Raw genomic sequence first — 21,479 nt, 5'->3', positions numbered from 1 at the left:
CAAGAGCGGAAACAAAGGATGAGAAAGGGACGGCCCAGCAGCAGAAGGTGTCGCTCGAAAGGAAAGTAATCCTCCTCGAGCTGCGTGTGCGCGTGGTCGTACGAATCTGTGTGAATATACTTAATCCAAGTCGAGAAGAAGACGCTTTAAAATGATTCTCAATTAGCTGATGCATCCATTAAAACGCCGACGCAGATCCTCTTAAATGGATTTCCGAAGGAATCTGCCAGGACAGCCGAGTTCTCGGCGAGTTTGAATCGTGATGGATATTTGATATATTTTTCACTCGTCTAAATCTAAATCTTTGTTCCATGATACTTCGAAGCACCGCATTAAGAATCTGATTCATTCGTACGATAGTCTCCCGCAAAATACAAAATATGAATCATCAATTCATTAATTAACAAGACTTGTTATACGTTGTTATAAACTTTTTACTAATTAACTTTTTATCATGCAAGAGAAAAGTTTCACGAGACGGATATTTGAGTAACTTTTGAGAAAATGATAAATTCGATGTATGATGGAATGAAAGATTATAAGACGAGCAATGACCTTTGACAAGCTAATTTTTCGTCGTCATTCGTACGAACAAAGAAAATTACGTGGCAGTTGCGTATTCATCTCGAGCTAGCTAAAAAGTTGCAGCTTAATTGGTACTAATTCACCGAAGCACCGGTCTTGCTGTTCCGATGATCGTGCCTTCCTTTACATCCTCGGTTAAATTGTATTTACAAAGAGGTCTCATAAGAGAATCCCTTGCTCTCGAGCGGAAGTGAGAGGTCGCGGTTAGTATTTCCCTCGAAAACTTTATTTCTCGCGCTAATTGCCGGTTATCTTAAAGCATCATCAGTCTAATTATTTTTATCAGTTTAATTATTTTTATTTCTTTGCAGAAAAGGATAATTAAATAATTTCACAAGATATATTAAAGTATAAAAACTCTAAAAGATTAAATTTTTAAACTTTACATGAGAAAGATTTTTTTATTTTATTTTATATACATATTTGTAATAATTTTATTTGTACACTTTATACACGCTTGTTAATATGTTTTATATATTTCTCTATCAGATAGAAGTTGTATGTATTACCTGTATTTAAAAAAGTATTTATTTTTCAATGTATTCAGTGTCTTTTATAGGAGATCGTTACAGTTTTACAAGCAAGACATTTCCGGGCTACTCAGAATAATTCTAGTCCTGACGATAGCTCAAGGGGAAATAGATAGGGCTCGTTTGACAAGATAGGAGAGAAATCCGTCATTGTCATAAATGTAAGGTATGTGATATCTAAGTTGGACTTCGAATGTGAGAATGATGATTAGTTTAGAACATAATTTACGGTCATGAGAGCCGGGATTGGCGTGGATCTTCCGTAGAAACCTTGGGAAACCTTGGGGCAGATTAAGGGCGAGACCAACGAGCATGATTATCCATAAGTTTACCCCAGTTTTGGAGTCGCTTGAGATGTTCTAAGCAGCACAGTCTTCTATTGTCTACGGATTGCGGATTGAAAGATGGACGAAAGAGCTTTAAGGAAATACTTGAAATACGCCGATCAAAGTCAAAGTCGATCAAAGTCATTTGTATTGGAAGTGAAAAATCATTTGCACGCGAAGAATGACAGCTTTGTTGCATGCTTTTACTTCAATAGGGATGCTCTTGTTCGCATTTTGACAATGGAGCAATTTGATGGTCTGAACGATTTTATCGTCCGCGATTTCGAGCTCAAGCTAAATTGGTAGTTCGAAATGATTGGTGAGCCAACACCGCATTACGAATTGCGTTATGCGCACATATGTGGTGGACTGATTAAACGATCCGCGAAATGGCTTTCAAACAACTTTGCTCAAACCAGAACAATACAGAATAATCGCGTTTTATTATTTTCGTTGAAGCTCGTCAATAGTGTTGCTCCAATTGTGCGATAACAAAGTGACAAATTCTTTTTCGTCACTTTTTTTATTACATTTCTCAAATAAAGCGGAACTTTTATAATTGCATATCGGGAAAACGGACAGTCACACAACGACGCCAATTATAAAATATTGTGTTTATTTGAAGTGAATATTATTTATTTCACACGTATTTCGTTGTATCTGATGAGATACTTTTCCATCTATTAATCGCGATCGATTAATAAAATCCATTCGTCTTTCGCTCGAATCAAAGATGTATGATTCAATAAAAATAATTGTGGAATGTATTTTATTGCACAAGTTTTCTCAATTTTATTGCCAAATATTTTTCTGTGGAAGAAAGTTTTGACAGAGCGCATATGGCCAGTGACGAAATTCAATTACCGAACGCCATAACAATGCCATACACAGAGAACAATTTTCGTTACAACTTTTGTCTCATTTCCTGCACACATTCAGCGTATTTCATGGTCCGTTATCATCGATTTTTCGTGAACGCTCGCGATTCTCCCCCCATGGAAACAACTATCCCTTAACAGAGATTCTATTTTCTCATTATGAAGAATCTTATTATATACATGATTACCTTTCCGTTCGTAAAAGTAGGTCAATTTGATCGACTGTTATCTTTATGATTTCTCCTTGCAAATTTAAAGCCAGACATATTATATTCCGAGCGCATTCTCAAATGATAAAAGAAAATCTCGTTAGTCGTAAATGTGTTTTCTTTGAGAAAATATATACTCCCGGTACAGAGAAATTGGCGAAATTTCAGCGTCGAGTACAGTCTGCGGTTGGATTTTTCGAGGTACGTTTACACACAACGAATTACCTTGTCGCGGTAAATAAATGGAGAGGTAGGAAAAGGGGTTGGAGGCATTCTACACGTAGGGAGTAAAGCTAGAAGGATAAGTCGAAGCGAAAAACGAGATGCAAGAGTTGTGCTTCTGCATTGTTGCAAAATTTGTTTACAGAGATATCAAGTGGAAATAAAATTTCAATGGAAATAATGCGAGGCAAGCTCGGTATTTGCAACTGCAATTGCACATGAAACAACAGGATATAACATATCCAAAGTCTGTAACTGTTCAAACATTTTTGTTACATAATAAATTTTCGTTGCAACGTTTGTCTCATGAATATTGCATTTATAAATAAATTATTTTAAAAGTAATATCAATTTTTAAGTCTTCTGAAAAACGAACAATCAAAAATGATGAATTCAAACGAGAGATTGCTCGATCTCGTTCGCGCATCAAATCCCAATATCGATATCAATTTCGTTGGGCCGACTCAAGTTACGAAAAGTAACGCGAACAGAATCTGTAGCCGCAGCCATATATGGCCAATGAGATAATTTGTGGCATGTAGCAGGAATGGTCGATAACCATCCCCCGTGTCCCTGCGCTCTGCCTGCCGCGGGCACAATTTGAACATTCGCTAATTAATAACGGATGATTGTTTAATATACTTTACGGCTTAAAGAAAACTGCCTTTCGCGCTATCATTCCATCTCTCTACTAAAAGACCAGTTATGGAAAGGCGCACTTCCGAAAGCCCGAAAGGTGATTACATAAATTAGCAAAATAAGAGCATAAAATGTTGCAATTAAATATACATGCATAGCATATACTGCTCGAAATTATTAAACCAATCTATGTCATACATATGTTCGCGTGGATATGTGTTTACATATTATCCGTGCAATAAAAGTGACATTTCTGGTTTTAATGAATAGGACGGGGAATGGAAACAGCAATGCTAAAACGAAATGAGGAATACAATGCGAGGTTGATACGTATATACTCGCGTACTCGGTGAGAAGTAAGATAACCGTGGAGATACGTCAGCGAATATCTTCGTTACGTCGCTTATCCGTCGCATGTTAATGACGTTCATAGAGCTGCGTTGCATCGCTACAGTGTCATCGCAACGAGATAGTACAATGCAGCCTGCCGGCGGCTATATACGTGTAATCTGCAAACCGATACTCGTGTACGGATTTGGAATTGTAATAATAACGATTACATGCAGTGCCATGTTCTGGAAATCACCTCATTAAATCCGCCTCGATATTATTCGCGCGCAATGCTGGTGATCTCTCTCTCGAGATTATCTCGATGTCGAAATGTCGATCTCGCGGGATGGTTCACTCGAAAATCTTATTACGTTTTTACGCATGTCCCAGCATGCATATGCAAATCTTCGCAGTTACGATCGCGTATAATGAAGCGCCGTATAATAAACCTCGCTCGTTCTCTCCACGCGAGAGTGCCGGAGTTGTAAAATCTACGAAAAAGAGATCGTATTCCAGCATGTCAGAAAAGGAGGAAAAAAGGAAAGAACAGCTAGCCCCTGCGTAACGTGTGCCACACGATAAGCCACGACGTAAAACTGAAATTTACGGAGCCATAATTTTTCGTGTTACTAAAGGGAAGGAGAGCGACGCGTTTGTACAATAATTCGTTTAAAGTAGGCTGCGTCTATATCGCAGAAGCTAACGATTTCTCAATGACGATAGCATCATTAAAAGGGCAGTTAAGAGTTGTCACAAACATACCGACCGTGCGATATAGATATACATATATAGATGGACCAAAACTCACAACACTATACATCGTTGCTTTTACGGTCAGGTAGAGCCCCTTTAAGAACGGTACGTACGTCTGAAAACGTTAAAGTAAAAATACTCCAAAAACGCGATTATTATTACCACACAAAATTAAATATAGTTATTTTTTATTAAACGTTTATACTTGATTGTACATTTGATTAAATTTGCGCTTAGCACATGTTGGAAGATACATGTCTCCCGTAGCTTCTCGTATTATGGCACAACTTTTTCCTTATCTCTAAAGGCAGATCATCGGATATTCTCGATGTATTACTCGCGGCCATTCGACAGAATCCTGTCTTTATACCCCGCTACTGGATGATTCTTTCACGGGGCAGCACGACAAATTGAATCGTCTAGTGACAATCTTACTAAGATGCCATTGTCAGGAAGTAATTTGAGAAGCCGTTATCGATCGTAACGGGAACGGAGGCTACTATCGCTTGTCGCTCGCGGAGGGTGGACGGCAACTACTAAGAATGCCACGAATTTTTCATGAAATTTCAATGGTTTTTGCAGTTTTTGCGTCCTGCACGTTATACAGTGGTCAGGAACGAGTACAAGCTGATTCGATCGGGCCACGACAGCTCCCATGGGTCGCCCGGCTATTTTGCGACCATTACCTTTAGTCGTTGTGCCCTCGTGACGCCGTTGTATGGCACGCCACCCTTTGTTCAAGAATTGCTTTGTCAGTGTCGGCGAAAACCGTAGTCTCGCGGAACCCCTTTATCCGCTTTGCCCGCCTGGGCCTGAAACCGCGGATGCGTACACTGCGTGAATCATGTATCATGTACACGCAGCATCTACGAAAGTTCCTGAATCTAGCGAATACGTCCTCTCGCAACCCCCACCGGAAGCGGAACCCGACGGAAAATTTGGTTTACCTGGCGAGAACTTTTGAGTTTCAACTTTACCGCGATATACACGATCCGTTCTTAACTTTAATTTCTATCATGGAAATCGCGATTGTTTCGGCGTTCTATAGGCCATACAAAGAGACGACGATACGGGAGAAAGGCAGCGCGTAAGTCCTTGAACAGGATGGAGAAGCGCGCGAAGACGGAGTTGAGTAAGAAAGACGCGAGAGGAAGTAAGAAGTAGAGCAAATGATGAAAAGCAAGTTTGCAGCTACATCAGACGGGTGGTGTCGCAAAAAGTACAAAGAGATAGAAAAGAGTGATTTATCAAGCAGGATCGGTTAACATTTTCAGTGATCTTCACTCACGCGGATCATCTTTTATGGCCGAGAAAAATAAGAAACGCGGTGATATCTTTAATCAACTTTTATATCTATTATAGTACTCGAAGAGGAAGAATGACAATCGTATTACTACCAGCCATGTCGTGTGATTCAATACGTAACTGCGTTCTGATTGTTGGCAATTTATGTGTAATTATACAATATAATTGGATGCACCGTCACGTGCACACGCTTATGACTCATGAAACGTGCGTATGCTGTCGAATGCAACGTGCATACGTGTAAGCTGACGCTTGTGTCATTAATAGAATTGCAAATTATTAAATTGCCATTAAAAGTTTGCATACGTATTACATATAAAGCTAACGACATTGTGTTATACACCAATAATAATATTATTAAAAGAATAATATTAACGCGACTTTCATCCCGCACGTTTTTAATTGGATTCTATCGATCCATTGATTAGTCCTATACAGAAAAAAAGTAAGTGTCACATCAAAACTTATATACTTGTATATACGCAACAATTTATAATCTTCGTAAAAGAATTTAATAATCTTGAATTTCAACTAAAATTAAATAATGAAATTATATTACGTTAAACGAAGAAAACAATTTTTGAATAAAGCAATTTTGTATAGTTCAATCAAGAAAAATATATTTTTATTATTTAAGAATAATTTTCTTGAATAGAAAGGAAACAATGTTAAATAGAAAATAACATATTTTCAAACTGTTTTCGCGTTGTGCGTTATGTTCAGTTTAGATTACCATCGCGCGGCTGTCTTCGCGTGGAGGTTAACAATTTGGTAGAGTGTGATAATTGTGCATATAATAAATAATAGATATAAGATATAATCCCATCAACGTGCAAATACGTCTCTTACCTCCACGCCCACGATCTTATTCCGTTATTATTTGACGCATTTTCTAGTCGAGAAAATAATTATATTGTATTCTTCAGGTGACAACTATAATATTGAAATAAGATTATAATATAGTTGAAATTCAAGATTATTAAATTCTTTTACGAAGATTATAAATATTGTTGCGTATATACAAGTATATAAGTTTTGCTGTGACACTTACTTTTTTTCTGTGTACGAGCCTATTCAAAATTGAAGTTTTTCTTTAACATCATGAAACCAAACAAGTGCCGTCAAAAGTAGCAGATGAATTTTCTGATACCTTTGAAGATTTAATAATCATATACAAGAGAACGCACCACTCTCTCAACGCTGCGTACTTCATAAGTTACGAATCTTAGCTTTTCATATACGCACAGAGTTCTAATTTTAAAGGATAATAACATATAATAAAAACTACGTCGGTTCGAAATAGTCAAAGGCGACTCGTGCGATGGATGCGAAAATATCATTGATGTGCAACGTCGTCGGGACGCAACGACAATTAGTGCATCAAAATTGCGTTATGTCGATATAATTATGGCATACGAAGCACCTGTATGCTTTGCGTAAGTGGCCCAACGAAACGAGGTACGTGGCTGCGGCATAGAATTGCGTACATGTATATACACACACACTTGAGCGTTTTAAAAACACCGAACGTTTTATTTTTATTCGTATTCTAGCAAAAAATAGTTGCCAAAACGAATTTGCGTCACTACTAGAAAACAGCGTCGACAAATTTGTGCAGAACAAAAAAGAGAAAAAATATGTTTTCGATAAAATAATTAGACATTAATACAAATCCTTTTCGAAAACACAAATTCTTCATCTCAAAAGAATTTTATATCTTTCTCTGATTCCCCAGAGTACATTTCCAGAATCACCTGCCGCGTTTTCATACTAACGGTAACGGACCACCCCTCACGTAGCACGGCAACCTCAGAATTGAAGCGTGATGGCAAAGGGGTGGCGCGTAAGGCAAGCGTACGAAAAGAAAACATCATTCTATCAGATAAAGAGGCAAGTCGCAAAAGTATTTTTAGAGGCTTGCGAAATGCAGAAGATGGTCGCGCGAGGGGTAGTAGTACGAGCAGGGCATGCGCGCTGAATGCAGGGCGGCGCGGCGCGGCAGTGAAAGAGCTTGAGGGCGAAACCCACGTTTCAGTCCGTCGCGTGTGTTGCTACGGCGCATATACGGTGCACCGCGGGGGTTGCTTGCAAGCTCTCGGTGCCGCGGATCGGACGATGATGCTGTGAGCGAACGATGCCGTGAGAAAGAGCGCGCGTGAGAGAAGTCACGCGTGTTGCGCGTACACCCGAGATCAGAGGGTTGGTCGAACGTGAATCCCCGAAACGCGTGGGTTACTCTTGTCAAAGCACGAGATGACGTCGCGACGGAGCGCCGCGCGACCTCGTCACTCGCCGCGGATCGCCGCTACTGCTCCTAACGCGTAAACCTACCCCAAGTACCGATCGTGAGATTCCCACCCTGTCCCGCGTCTCCGCACCCATCGACCATTGCATCGACGTTGGACAACGTCGGATCCGACGAGCCGCATCATCTAATTCCGCCGGAACGTCCTCGTCAAATGACGGGCCGCGCGACAGTCGTTCGCGTGTGTAACCCAATTCGCGATAAAATTACGATTTACATATATAGCGTGCGTGGGGAGGATTAATCCCGCGGGACACCTGCCGCGGCTCGATGAGGAGGCAGACCTCGTCGATTCCCTGGTCCCGAGACTAAAATTGAAATTTCACGGAAGGTCGTTCGACGCGGTACGCAAATTCGACTCGCCGTATCGCGCAATCACGCTATTAATGCTGTTAATGCCAGAGCCGCTTGGAAAATGCCGCGTAAATCTTTGAAAAGGGTCACACGACACGAGGGAAAGATCGTGCACGCTACGGCGACCGCACTGCTCTGCCGGCCAAGAGACGATTACGCTACTAGCAATCTGCCGCGAGCGATAAGTCTATTATCAGCGAGCCTTAAGTGAGGCAGAATTGATCGTGTAAAAATAACTTGGCGCGCGGCATAAAAAGTAAGAGAGAAAGAGCATAAAAAAGAGATCACGTGGCTGGAATGCTCGCAATTTGTCGGCGCGCGGTGGGTGATTGCGAGAGCCGTGCGTGCACTCGGGGGTGATTTTCGGTGATGGTGTGTTTCACATTGCCCGCGTGCCTCGCTCCGGCCGCCTGTTTCGGCGATGCCCGTCACCGGAATCGGAGTCGTTCGAATGCCGAGTGATGACGATTGGCGAGCGAGTTGTCCGTAACAAGATCAGATGATGACGGATTCCCCGACACCGTCGACCAGCAGACACCACGACGACAAATGCGACAAGCCTGAGAAATCCGATAAGACGGTGTTGCTGGTAAGCGAATTATAATCTCCACTCGCGCGAATCTCGGCCAGCCAACGGGGTAAACGAAGGAGACTGCTACCCCCACACCCTTCTCTCTATCTCCTTAATATAACTTTAATGAACTTTCGCGACCGATTTGCAACTATTTTTCGCGTTATCGCACTTTCGGGATCTTTAATTCGATATGCAGTTTCCTTAATCCATTCTTTAACGTCTTTAACGTCCTGTTGTTAACTTTCCATTTCACCTTTTACAAGACGTGATTAATGTCAGAGAATGAATGTCAAAGAATGCGAAAAAGAAACTGACCTGTGATCAATAATCAATCGACAATCTGTACATAGCATAGGTAAATAACTGATTGAAACACGAAGCGATTAAATGTGACGTTATTTTTTAATTACTACGTTCCCTTACGCGCCGGGCGTTAATAATTATTCGCAACCGATTCATAAATTATCGATGATACAGCCATTACCCGTCGCTCTCAATTATTTAATAATGTTCCTCAAATGTCGAATTACGTGGGCGGTCTTGCGTGCGCAAACATTATTATTATTCGGCATTTCAAGCCAAAATGGAAAGAAATTGCTCGATGAACAAAATATAATAATAAACAAGCAGCAGCAACGGTATATTTCGCGCGTAAAATGTATATTCGACGTTACCACTACTGCCGATTTTATAGATAATCAATAGAGTCAGATTGCGAGCTTCGCTCTTCGTGCGTTTCAGCAAATTCAGGACATAAATAGCCAGGTAGCGCAGTTTCGAGATCTGCTCATTAATATCGGACAACCACGTGACTGCCCGGAACTCCGAGAGAAAATACGGAAGCTGCGTCGCAACTGCGTGGATGCCTGCAAGAGCACCTCTCAACTGGTACTGCCGCATGTGCAAAGGTGAGTTGAAATTCCGAAACGATTTTGACTCTCAAATCCCACCAGACTGATCTGAGAACTAATGTCTGTGAATCTAAGGATTCGGACATGCATTATTATCGTGAAAAATTGGAATTCTTGTGAATTATTGAGGTTTCCTTCAAGAATAGTACAAGCAGACGAAGCGTGCAATGAACACGTTAGTTCGCTCGGATGCAAGCTACTCCGCTGCGTTTCGTGTAAACTATTCATGCTCGATCAGTGCAATTAATTCGTCTCTCCGCGTATTCGATGCACGCCGCATGAGAAAGCTCATGCTAAGACCAACGCGCTCGATCACTTTCCTTTCCTTCCGAGGTATATCTGTGTGCGTTTTCTTAGCGTAAGGGTCGAGGCTGCTCGGGAAATTCTCCGACAACGATAACGAGGATGATCCTCTGACCTACACAGTCGCGCGAAAGGCGACAGTTCTTTGCACGGCGGTGAAGGAAAGGGGTGGCAAATGTAAACCACGGAATTAACGAGGACGCCGCGTCGCATATATAGGACAAGGTTCCGCCGTTCTAAATTCCCGATACGCGATTTTTGAATTTTGCGATGGCAGATGCGCGAGGAGAGAGGAAAGAGAAAGAGAAGGAATGGAAAAAGAGAGAGGAAAAGGAAGGTCTTCCTTCGATTTCTCACATCACTTCCGCCACACCCCTTTGATACAATGCAGGTCACAGAAAGACGGCTACGCTCGAAGAATCATGGTCGTGAGAAAAGCGTCACATGCCGTCGCGCCGCGACGAGCACTTCCTATAACTTTCATTCTGTAACTTTGCACCGGGTGCCCTTTATCACTGGTTTACGCAGAATTTCTGCCGTTCACGACTTTCGATTGACTTTGTGATCACCCGTTCATCGCCGGGAAGAATCCAATAAAACAGAATGTATCCCGGTGTGCGCGCACGATGTTGTCTCCACCGACAAAGTTAATCGTTCTATTTACTCTTGGCGTGATTCAATTACGCGTGTTATCCTCTTTCGTTTACAATTTCACAATTTCGTCACTTAATGCCGCGATATTAAGTTGTTCAAGCATAGTTTGCACGTGTTTGCACGAAATTAGTAGACTCGTTTCCTGACTGCTCGTTTATCTGAACTTTAAACACTACGATGACAGAAATGTTGTCATAATGTCCATGAGGATTTGCTAAAGCAGAATTAATGCATATAACGCGCCGTATACGATACGCGTGCCGTATCGTGCGTACGTGTATGCGATCTCACTTGATTCAGGTCGTGGTAGTGCTTGCTCGTGGAAAGTTTTGTACTTGCTAGCTGAAGCTTACGACGTCGATCAAGTATTAATGCCGATGGATCGTGTTTCTCTTTGTTTGTTTTCGCGCCATTTGCGCTTAATGACTTTGACTTGCATTTTGCAAGAATGCAAATTTCCCATGTAAAAGTTTCATTCGTACGCATGCGATCGTTCTTGAAACTCAAAAGACTACGCCAGTATATTTTGCATAATCGCGAGTTAACGTAAGCGAACCCGATAGCGCGGGGGAGGCAGGCATTATTGATTTCTTAAACAAAAAACGTACGAATAAAACAACATTGGCGTGTATTTTGCATAATCGATGCAGTTGCGTGTTCCGCGGTGATACGACGCATAGAAGTGCTACCGGTAACATCTAGGTGAGGCATGAATCGAGCAATCATACATAATATAATGGAATGTAATACGATCGAACGTGTAAAAATAATAGATCGATTGTGCACCTTCGAGAGAAATAATAACATAAACATGTAACATATATGTATATGCGGCAGTTACATCATCTAAGTATATGTACACTCTAGGCCACACGAACTAAACCAAACTAGCACGAATGATAATGAAAAGACGGCAGGTTCAGGAATAATTGATAACTAATTTACGGATATTAATTTGCGTATAATCGAACCATCGCATCGCCGTGGCGCGTGCTATTAACGTAATCAGACTCACGGAGGGAACTCGCTCCCGAATGAACATTTGTCACGTAGCGATATCGCTCGCAGTTTGCTGGAGAGAAAGAACATTGCAATGAGGGAGGAACATTGCAATAATTATCGTTTCGTAACGGCTGCGATGATCGGCTTAAGCGAGAATGGCGCGCGTGCGACAATCATTTGCGGCGTGATAGCTGTTCGATGCAGTATCTAATTAAACGTTACCCAGTACGTAATTTGAAAAGCCTGTTATGTATGACCTGATATTTAAGCGTCACGATCTAATTTCACATAAAAAATTATTATTTTCACGCGTTCCGAAGCGTGTCTCAAACATTTTAAATAATTATCTAGCTTTATTTTGGAATGCACCGAGAATTGCGAATTTAAAATAAAACAATATGCTAATAAAACAAATAAGTAAATATATATATATATATATATATATATAATATATTCTATTCTATTTTTGCGTCAAACATGACAATAGCAAATCAGAACGTTAATTTCTGAATTAAGCTAAGACTGGAGAGAAACTCGTAGTAAATTGATGGGGAAATTGAAATTCCGTCGTCTTTCTACCTCCACGAATCTTAACTCACAGGAAGTGAATTTACCTTCGCGCGTTAAATAGTTCGTGATTAAAGTTCGAATTAATTGTTGCTTGAAATTAAAGCTGGCGTGCATTCGTGATAATCTCTCGTGCCGGACGACAATACTTAGCTAAATTAAATATCTGCGTGTACGTTGTTTGTTCGCTTCCTCGTTCAAACATGAAAATGTATGAAAAGAATTTCAAAAGAAACGAACTCGTAAAACATTTAGATTTTCATTAAGGTGTGCAAAGCCCCGGAAGGAATTATTCAAAGACGGCTGAGTGAGGATGAGAAAGACAAAGAGAGTAGATGAAGGCAGAAAAAGGAAAAGAATCAGTAGTTGCCACTAGTGCAAACCTTTACGCGAAACTCATTTCTACCTTGGGCTTATCTTACTTAACTTTTTGCGAGGAACCAATCTGTGAAATCGATAGCTTTCTTTCCTTCGGGCACAAATGGCAGTCCAGTGTACCAAATGGGTTTCATGAAATTTTTAAAGTTGGACATTTTTAGAATTTTCCGAATCCGAGTTGCGTTCGCACAAGATGACGAAAAAAAACTGTGAACGAAAATAAACTCATTTTGAATGCCATTTGTATTTTTTTTCATTACGATTCAATGTTAGCTTTATTCTCCGAATCTCGCCAAGTACAGAAATCCGTTACTCGAAAGAGAATGGGATAAAGGATACAGATTTAAAAGAAAAAGGAAGAGAGAAATTGCGTAGAGGGAAGATCTTGATAACCAATTAATAGCCACAAGTCTTAATAGCCCCAAGAAACGGTCACGAATGTGTTTGCAGATTGAGGTCGGTTGCCCTCGGTCGCGCCAATCTATCTCACACGTTAATTGGAATCTTATTAACCGGAAACCAAACGAAATGGTTTCTGCACGAGGACCTCGCTCAATGCTCGACTGATGCAGTAATTGACGTAAAACGAGTTAATCAGAATACTTGATTCCTGGTGGCTTTTCTGTTTTTTATCGGCCGTCTGCCCCCGCTATTACCGCAGTTTCGCCTTATCGGATTACGTTCCGTGGCATTTCGCGCGGTATCCTCAGTTACTTTAAAGACGGAGAGATTTAAAGTTACGCATTTATTACGGAATATCTGGCGCAGAAAGGTGAATATGGGAGCGTTTTTCGCGCTTTTATCTCTCGCATAAGGCAATATATCTTCCGGAGCGAAAGATTACCTTCCAGCGCGTTTATTCATCGTCCGAAGCCTCGCTTTGCCGTATTTTTCGAAAATCCGTACGCAAATGTATTAACCCGTGACGTTAACCGTGATGTTTCATATCGCATATATCACCGAATGAGAATATACGGAGAAATATTACTCGCGGAAGCTGACGCTTCAATACTTGAACACGTTTCTTGCGAAAGATTTGCATATTAACGCGGAATCAGCTAAATTAAACTACGGTACGAATTCTCGCGCAAACAGTAATAATTATGTGTAATTTGGTGTTTGATGTAATTAACTCAGCGAACTGCAATCGAAGATCCGGACAACGATGAAAATTGAATTTATGGACTTTGAACTATAATAACGGCGCAATCCGATGCAAAGAAGCCATTAAAACGATACGTATCTTTGGCAATAATACGATTTATCTCGCTAAGCATTTGCTAGCGATTAAATGGTTTTTTACGGTCTTACATCATTTCTATCGATATCGTATTACATCTCTTTACGTTACTTTATATGATTAAATATATGATTAAATATATTTTATATGATTAAACTTTATATGGAGAAATATAAAGATGACCGACTTACATTAATATTCAAACAATAGAATATTAAAAAATTTACTAGAAATTTCTAACTTTAACTGGAATAAGTATTTTAATTATAAAACTCATTAAAAAAAGAATAAATTTCTGAATCCAACAATAAGCATGCTAAAATACTGATGTACCATGATGTTCAAATATTAATGCGAATTTATATATCAGGCAGTATATTCTGGCTTTATTGAGTTGCATAACTGTAAAAATATATAAAATATATTTTTTATATGTTACAGTGCTATGGATGTCGGAATACCCGTGGACAGCCCGAATCTGGTGCTGTTATTTTACGTGGCGCAACTTTTCTTACGCGAGCTACACAAGAGTAAAAATCTCATACGAATCGTACCTATGGACATGTCTGGATATTACGGTAAGTTACGAGCATGTACAATGTCTTAATATTTAATAATGATACATGCAATAATCATTTCTATGTGAATGTTTGTCATTATTTCTCAATTTCTTGTATCGTATGAGTATAAATCATACAATTTTTTCATGAATTATATAATTTGCATTTCTGCAAATTGTCACGATTTGGTCACTGGCAGTTTTAATCTCGAGAAGTAAAGTAGGAGAATATGCTCGTCGACTAAAATGAAGCTTAATTTACATGTAACTTATTTCTGTTCAATAGTAATACTTTCTATTAACTTCAATACTAGTAATTTCCGGCGAAAAATTGTAAAAGTGGTAGAGACGTGTTGCTGTCGAGATCGAGTTATCGAGATCGACACGTTATCGGTTTGTATCGAAGCGCAACGTTAAATCAGTTTCTGCGGTCGCTTTGAGCCAGCCCGGATAGACTGATTTACGGCGTGTATCCCAGCGGACCATAACTCTCAAAACTATCGATACGATTGCAAACTGTTATGCGTTTAACAATTCCCAATTTTTAACTGCATATTTCTCTTTGCGTCTAAGTCAAATTTTTATCGTCGACAAACGTACATATGTCGGAAAAAAGTATAATAACCTTCTTTAAATACATAACTCTCTCTCTCTCTCTCTCTCTCTCTCTCTATGTATGTTTTAAATGTTTGCATTGTAATAATGTTAACGTTTCCATAATTTTTAAAAATATTTGTCAATTACGAAAAAATTAGAATACAGAATCTCCATCTGCTGTATGTAAAATATGACGAGGTTTTTTTAGCATTGTTGAATGAGGAGAGAACGCAAAACGATCTCTCTACGCACTTTTATATTAAAATCAAGCTAAATATCATACAAAGGGAAAAAGAGAAACATTATGAAATTTAAGTGACTTCATCTCAAAATCTAACAACACAGTTTTCGTTATCGCCTTACAGAGAATCGCGCCGGTCCGCATATCGGCAATGTGGTCTCGCAGATCCTCCTGTGCAAACAGATTAGACCGGACTTCAATGAAGAGGAGCTCTGCAGCATCCGAAAGGACTCGGAAGAGATCGGCAAGCTGATAGCAGAGCTACAAGAATTCATGCCCCAATCCGAGGCTGACACGGGTACAATTCCTGCGGTATCTTCGTTCGTGTTTCGCCCGAGATCTTTGCCCATCCAGTGATGAATTTTTCTCGTAAATGTACCAAATTGCGGCTTTTAAAAGACAGACATACAGTAATAGAAAAAAAGAAATTTCTAAATTAGAAAGATATACGCATTTTTCATTTACATTACTGTAACGTTTCTGCACGTTTAAGGTCGCTGCGCGAATAAGAGTCGAAATTTTTCCGACTTTTATCCCGCTTTTATCACTCCCATCCTCCCTCCGATGGAGAGCGAGATTAGAAAAGGCAGGGGGATGAAATAAATAGGTCGGAAGGCCTATAGGCTCGACCTCGAAACGAGAAATTCAGATGAGATACGAAATAAGTTCGATATAATATGGCGAACGGGGAAGCAGCACGAGTTTTGAGTGCATCGCCGTGATGCGTACATCACAAATGGTACTGAAAGGTCGGTGCGGCAATGCGAGTAGCAACGCGAGAGAATGCCATTCGTCCTTAGATCTTGATAATACGGGTCAGAGACGATTCATTCTGCAAATCCGTTTGCCCGACCTGCATTCCTCCGGTTCGTAAAAAAAGCACAACGAGTGAAAGTGCCAAATGCCAGAGGGCAAAAAAGCGAGAAGAGCGAGAGGTAGAGAAATAGGAGGAAAAAGTACATTCGTCGGCCAACAAAATCCGGGCTACCATTCGTGAAACAATCTCACCCGCTTGTTCGATAAATACTACCTTCCATTGTAATACTAAGAGTTGACTTAAGCAGGAAGCACGAACGGATGAGGAAAAAGAGAACAGAAAAAGATAGCTTAAGCACAAATTGATTGAACCGCGTTTCTCTTGCGCGAATTACTCTAGCGTTCACTTCAAATTGCGACCATTGTTAATTCTCTCCTGACGCTGACTTAACAATTAGCATAATGCATGATGATAATCCGAATGTAATACTTATTTTCTTTTTATCATAAAAAAAACATAATTTCTGTTACGAAAATTTGCTTATATGTTAAATGTCATAATTAAATACAAGCAGATACAATTATTATATCTATAACACGTCTGTTATTGACTAGTAGTAGATTTTCGTTTGATAGCTAAATTTTAATCGATTTCAATGCGTATTGCATATATGTGGCGCAGGCAATTCTATTCGCAATTTGATTTGCATAATTGACAGCTGAAAAGTTTTAAAGATACGCAGGATTCGGAAGCAAGGTCGGATCCACCATCCAACTTGCAATGCATAGAGAAGGCAAAGGACGTCAAACGGTACAACGAATCCGCGCGGACATGGCTCGGTTATCGAGAGGAAAAACAGTGGCGTTTGATACGAAATGTGATACAGGTCAAGGCTGGAAAATTGAGTTTTCGCCCAATTCGAGATACGAGCAAACGAGTATTCTGGAAAAGAGCAAAATATCGCGATCAATTATCTGTGATAGGAAACTAAACAAGTGAGATGAAGGAATGAGCGTTTCGAGTTTCTCAAACAGAATTGTTTGGTGAAACAGTGCACTTGCGGGGTGGATTTGCAAATCTCGTGCATTTGCAAAACAATCCCGCCACCGTCGCTTAGGAACGAGAATTTAGCGAATACTTCCGTCGGACGGAAATGCAACACCGAGAAGCAAAATTATCGTTTCCTGCCTGGCTTTCTCCAAGTTTCGCGCTTCTCTCCTTCCTTCCACGATACAATTGCATTAATCCAACGCTAGTCAATATTTTTTGTGAAGGCACAAAACTAATTCAATCTTTTCGTGACGCAAAATGGTTAGTAATGATCGACAGGATCGTTACGTACCATTCAGTTTTGTCAGTATTTCTGAATTTGTCAGTTTTATTCATAGCAAAGAATTTTTTAGATGATAAATTGGCGATTTATTAAATTTCCGTGCGATTACGCGTCATTTCGTTTTAACAATAAGCTCAGGAAGTGAATTTAATCGTTTTATTCGGACAGACAGCGCTAATGGATAGAGCTAAATGTAATACATTATAACCGCTGTTTAGGATTAATACGAGCCCCGACATCCTTTTTCCGTATCAAACTGGCAGGATCCTCGTAAGCTTTCAATCTCTCGCGGAATTTCATATTCCCGTCGCAACCGACGTTTATCCGGAAACATCTTGATGGTATTGCAATTTATAGCGATCGTCACGCTGACGGAATTAAATTGCCCCTTCAACAGGATCCGAAGGAGGGAAAAGCAAACATGTGACCTTTTTTTCCTTCATTCCTCGCACCTCTACACAGGATTTGAAACGTATCATCTATCTATCTCTCAGTCAAGAATTTGCAATTTAATTTATATGATATTTTTATTTATGTATTATGAATTTTTTATTCATATTACGTATCATCTTTTTATATTACAATATTTTCGGAATTTTCGGAATCTGCATTACACTGATCAATACTGTCGAAAGTTCTTGCTTTTTTAGACAAAAATACATAGATACATGACGAAATAATGATGTGAATAATAAACTTTTCTCTCTGATTTTTCGTAGAAAAAACTGTGGCCCTTCACAATCCTGGAAGCAAAATCAATCGAAACAACGGAACACGGAGGATGCAGCGTTGGAGCAACAACGCAGACCGACAATCGTCCTATTTCCGCAGCAGTTTTAGATTTTTCTGTTGCGCCGCGAGCACGAATTATGTTTAACATATAGTTCGCTTTTGATTTATTAAAAAAATGACATTTTCAACTATGCGAATAACTAAGATACAGTGATACTATCTACAATGATACTATCGTAGCAGTTTCGATGCTAGAGTCTTTAAAATGAAATATTAATAGAAATTAGCGACATTTCCTAAAACGGAAAGTCGGTTCCTAAAACGAAATTGACGTTATTGAAAAAACTTGTATTGATTTATGAAGCGTTCTAAGAAAGATGCATATCATTAATGAATCATCGATATACGTTTCGTTTGGAATATTCTTTGTGAAAGACAACGGATAACAAAAGTCGCGATATTAATGTCAGAAGATACGTCAAAGCCTAATCGAGGCCTATAAATCTGTCTTACTTGAGAGATACCCTTCGGAGAAATTTCTGACACATAGCTGGTGACAATCAAGAAAGTTCGAGACTTTAAATGCCGAAAATTACGAAGAGACTCAATAGTCTCATTTCGCAGCGAATACGGGTAATGAATAATGAGGATGAGTGAGGAAATAGGGAACTTTAGCACGTTTTATGTCTCTCAGCCAGAATTTTAATGGCACTTGATATTCTTTCTATTTTCTGGAAACTCTTTTATTCTCTCACGGTTTCGCTGTCCCATTAAATTTTCAAGTCAACAAAAGGACTGGCGCCGAGAAGTTCACTTGGAATCCGCTAAAATCATTTCAATAATCCTACCAAGATTGCTCTTCTATTTAACTCGAGTCGAGTTTAAGTCTCTTTAAATCGTATCTTTAACGTTAAGAGGATCAATACCAATAACATTTTGGTTCTCTTCCAATTTATCATTACGTCTTTACCTTTACGTTGTAAATGTACTGCATTTAACGAAATTTAACCGCAGACCGCGATAAGATGTCGCTTGTAATCAAAAACCCACTACTTTGTAATCAAATATCGATTTTATCCTTTGAATTCTATGAAATCTAGACAAATTGTACAATTGCAGATGTATCATCAGAGCATCTATATGAAAACGGTAGATGCACATTGTGGAGCAATTATATATATATATATTCTAGCGTATTTACAAGTGAGTGGACCAACCTCGATCTATTTATAAGCGCGATGGGGGTGTATTGTAGTCCTAAATGCGCGTTCTCATCGCGCATATATAGAGAGTATCTATAAAGCAATACGTAGGGATACACACGCACAGAGATATACGCAGAGACGTGTATATGTATAGACGAGTCGCATACGTTCGTATTCTCTCATAAAATACAACAGAAAATACACAGTCGTTGCATCTTTAAACGATATCAGCATTATATTGAACCAAAGGTGAAGGTCGCGCAACGAGTCCTATAATGATTACCCTTATTTCGGAAAAATTGCTTTCGGATATTTCCGTTTGTGTAACAAACGTAGATGTGATACTATAAAGCAATGAGCTTCAGATATTTTTCTATCTTCACGTAAATGAAGCACTAACAGCTCGGATTAATAACGATACTAAATATATAACCAGCCAAAGGCCTCTGTAAAGGGAAAACATGAGATGATCATATTTTGAGAACACTAACCGATATATGTAATTATTTATGTAATTTTCCGCCGCCATAATGCGATATGAAAGACATGAGTTGTACTTTGTCGACTCCTCCTTTATCCGAGAAAGTATTCTTGTATAAATTTTTCAAAGTACACTCTATACTTTTTATCCATTCTCTAGAATACGCGCGCAGGCGCACAATCGCACACGAGTTTTTGATTTTTCCACTGTGCATTATTATTAGTATTAAGTTCACGATGAAAACGATGTGTAATATTTGAGGCGTTTTATAGTAGCTCGATTAAGTTACCTCTCCTACACGTAACAGATCGGATTAACGTTATATTTGTACAATAGAATGAACACACATATTTTAAATATCACGTACGTGGAAACAGCCGTTGTATGAAACGTGCACTTGATGCAATTTTATTTTGTTCTTTTTCTACTTTAAGCGATGCGAGATTGTATGTACAATTACACATATCAGGCGACCCGATCGAATCGTTTACTCAATAAAACGACTATATTAGTCTCGAAATTAAAATCGATATGAGATATTGAGACAGAAGAATTAGACCAAACATTAGACCAAAGATATTAGACCAAAGATTAGACCAAATTGTGAACTTTTCATTGATGTCTATAATAGCAATGTGGATTGAAATCATTTGTTTAAGAAATTATTGTTGTCCAAAATTTTGACAGTAATTTGTGGGCAATTGTTATTTCTTGAATTAGTGATTTAATTATTTCTGCATTCTTTAGTCCTAACCACGATGTAAGAAGGGGACCGAACTACTCGAATATTTCACTCATTAATTTTCTGAGGAAATATTTATGATAAAAGAAACTATTAGCGCTAAAATACGTTGTATTTGTAGGTAATAAAAGGAAATGTCAGCGTTAGAAACCGGCTTAAACTTGTAAAGTGACCCAGCTGACGAAATGAAATCGTTGAGATAAAATGTATAATAAATTGACGAAATAAACTCGAATCGTTCGCAACGAATTTACTGCTGTTGCACTCTTTTTCTGCCATTTTCTAACGTTTTAAACATTTAAAAAACTTTAGAAACCATGAGAAAAGACTCACGTAAAATCCATCGTGTTCTTCTCGTTCATGATATCTTCCTTTTCCTTTTTTATTTCTTCATTTAACTGACACACGCGTAACATCGCATAATACGAATAAACATTTGAAAGAAAATAAAAACGCAAAGTTGCGTTTCAACACGTTTCAAGTCGCGGATGATGCGTCGCGAAAACTGCGGATATTTCAAGAAGAACATTGTGGTGACATCTTACCTTGTCAGAAGAAACTAAAGCTGTAAAATGTTACTAATGAGTGCAAGAGGAGATAGGAACTGAATCTAATAATACTGAAATGTAAATATATAAATATATAGACTGTAGACCGGTTAGCATAGCGAATGCTACAAAATGCTTTCTATCCTTTACTTCTTTCAAATAAAAATTATTCTTATGAGAAAAAAACTTACTATAGAAAGATCGAAAAATTACTACACG

General features: G+C 39.1%; 1 protein-coding gene across 1 annotated transcript; it reads left to right on the top strand.

Annotated features, from left to right (window-relative positions):
- The first annotated feature begins 7,735 nt into the window (after positions 1 to 7,735).
- LOC105283548 lies at positions 7,736 to 20,961 on the top strand. The gene is made up of 5 exons (XM_011346378.2): positions 7,736 to 9,025; positions 9,752 to 9,918; positions 14,507 to 14,643; positions 15,587 to 15,760; positions 18,272 to 20,961. The coding sequence occupies exons 1-5, from the start codon at positions 8,936 to 8,938 to the stop codon at positions 18,427 to 18,429; spliced, it is 726 nt and encodes a 241-aa protein (XP_011344680.1). The 5' UTR covers positions 7,736 to 8,935; the 3' UTR covers positions 18,430 to 20,961.
- Positions 20,962 to 21,479: the final 518 nt, after the last annotated feature.

This window comes from Ooceraea biroi, chromosome 4 (genome assembly GCF_003672135.1).
Source record: "Ooceraea biroi isolate clonal line C1 chromosome 4, Obir_v5.4, whole genome shotgun sequence".
Taxonomy (NCBI): domain Eukaryota; kingdom Metazoa; phylum Arthropoda; class Insecta; order Hymenoptera; family Formicidae; genus Ooceraea; species Ooceraea biroi.
The sequence above is the reverse complement of the archived record's forward strand: the minus strand, read 5'-3'. Positions and strand labels throughout refer to the sequence as shown.

Excerpts from the sequence above, each read along its gene's own strand:
- LOC105283548 (XM_011346378.2), top strand. The coding sequence starts at position 8,936 with ATGATGACGGATTCCCCGACACCGTCGACCAGCAGACACCACGACGAC. Across the intron at positions 14,644-15,586 it reads GGACATGTCTGGATATTACG|AGAATCGCGCCGGTCCGCAT; the intron begins GTAAGTTACGAG and ends ATCGCCTTACAG. Across the intron at positions 15,761-18,271 it reads CCAATCCGAGGCTGACACGG|AAAAAACTGTGGCCCTTCAC; the intron begins GTACAATTCCTG and ends GATTTTTCGTAG.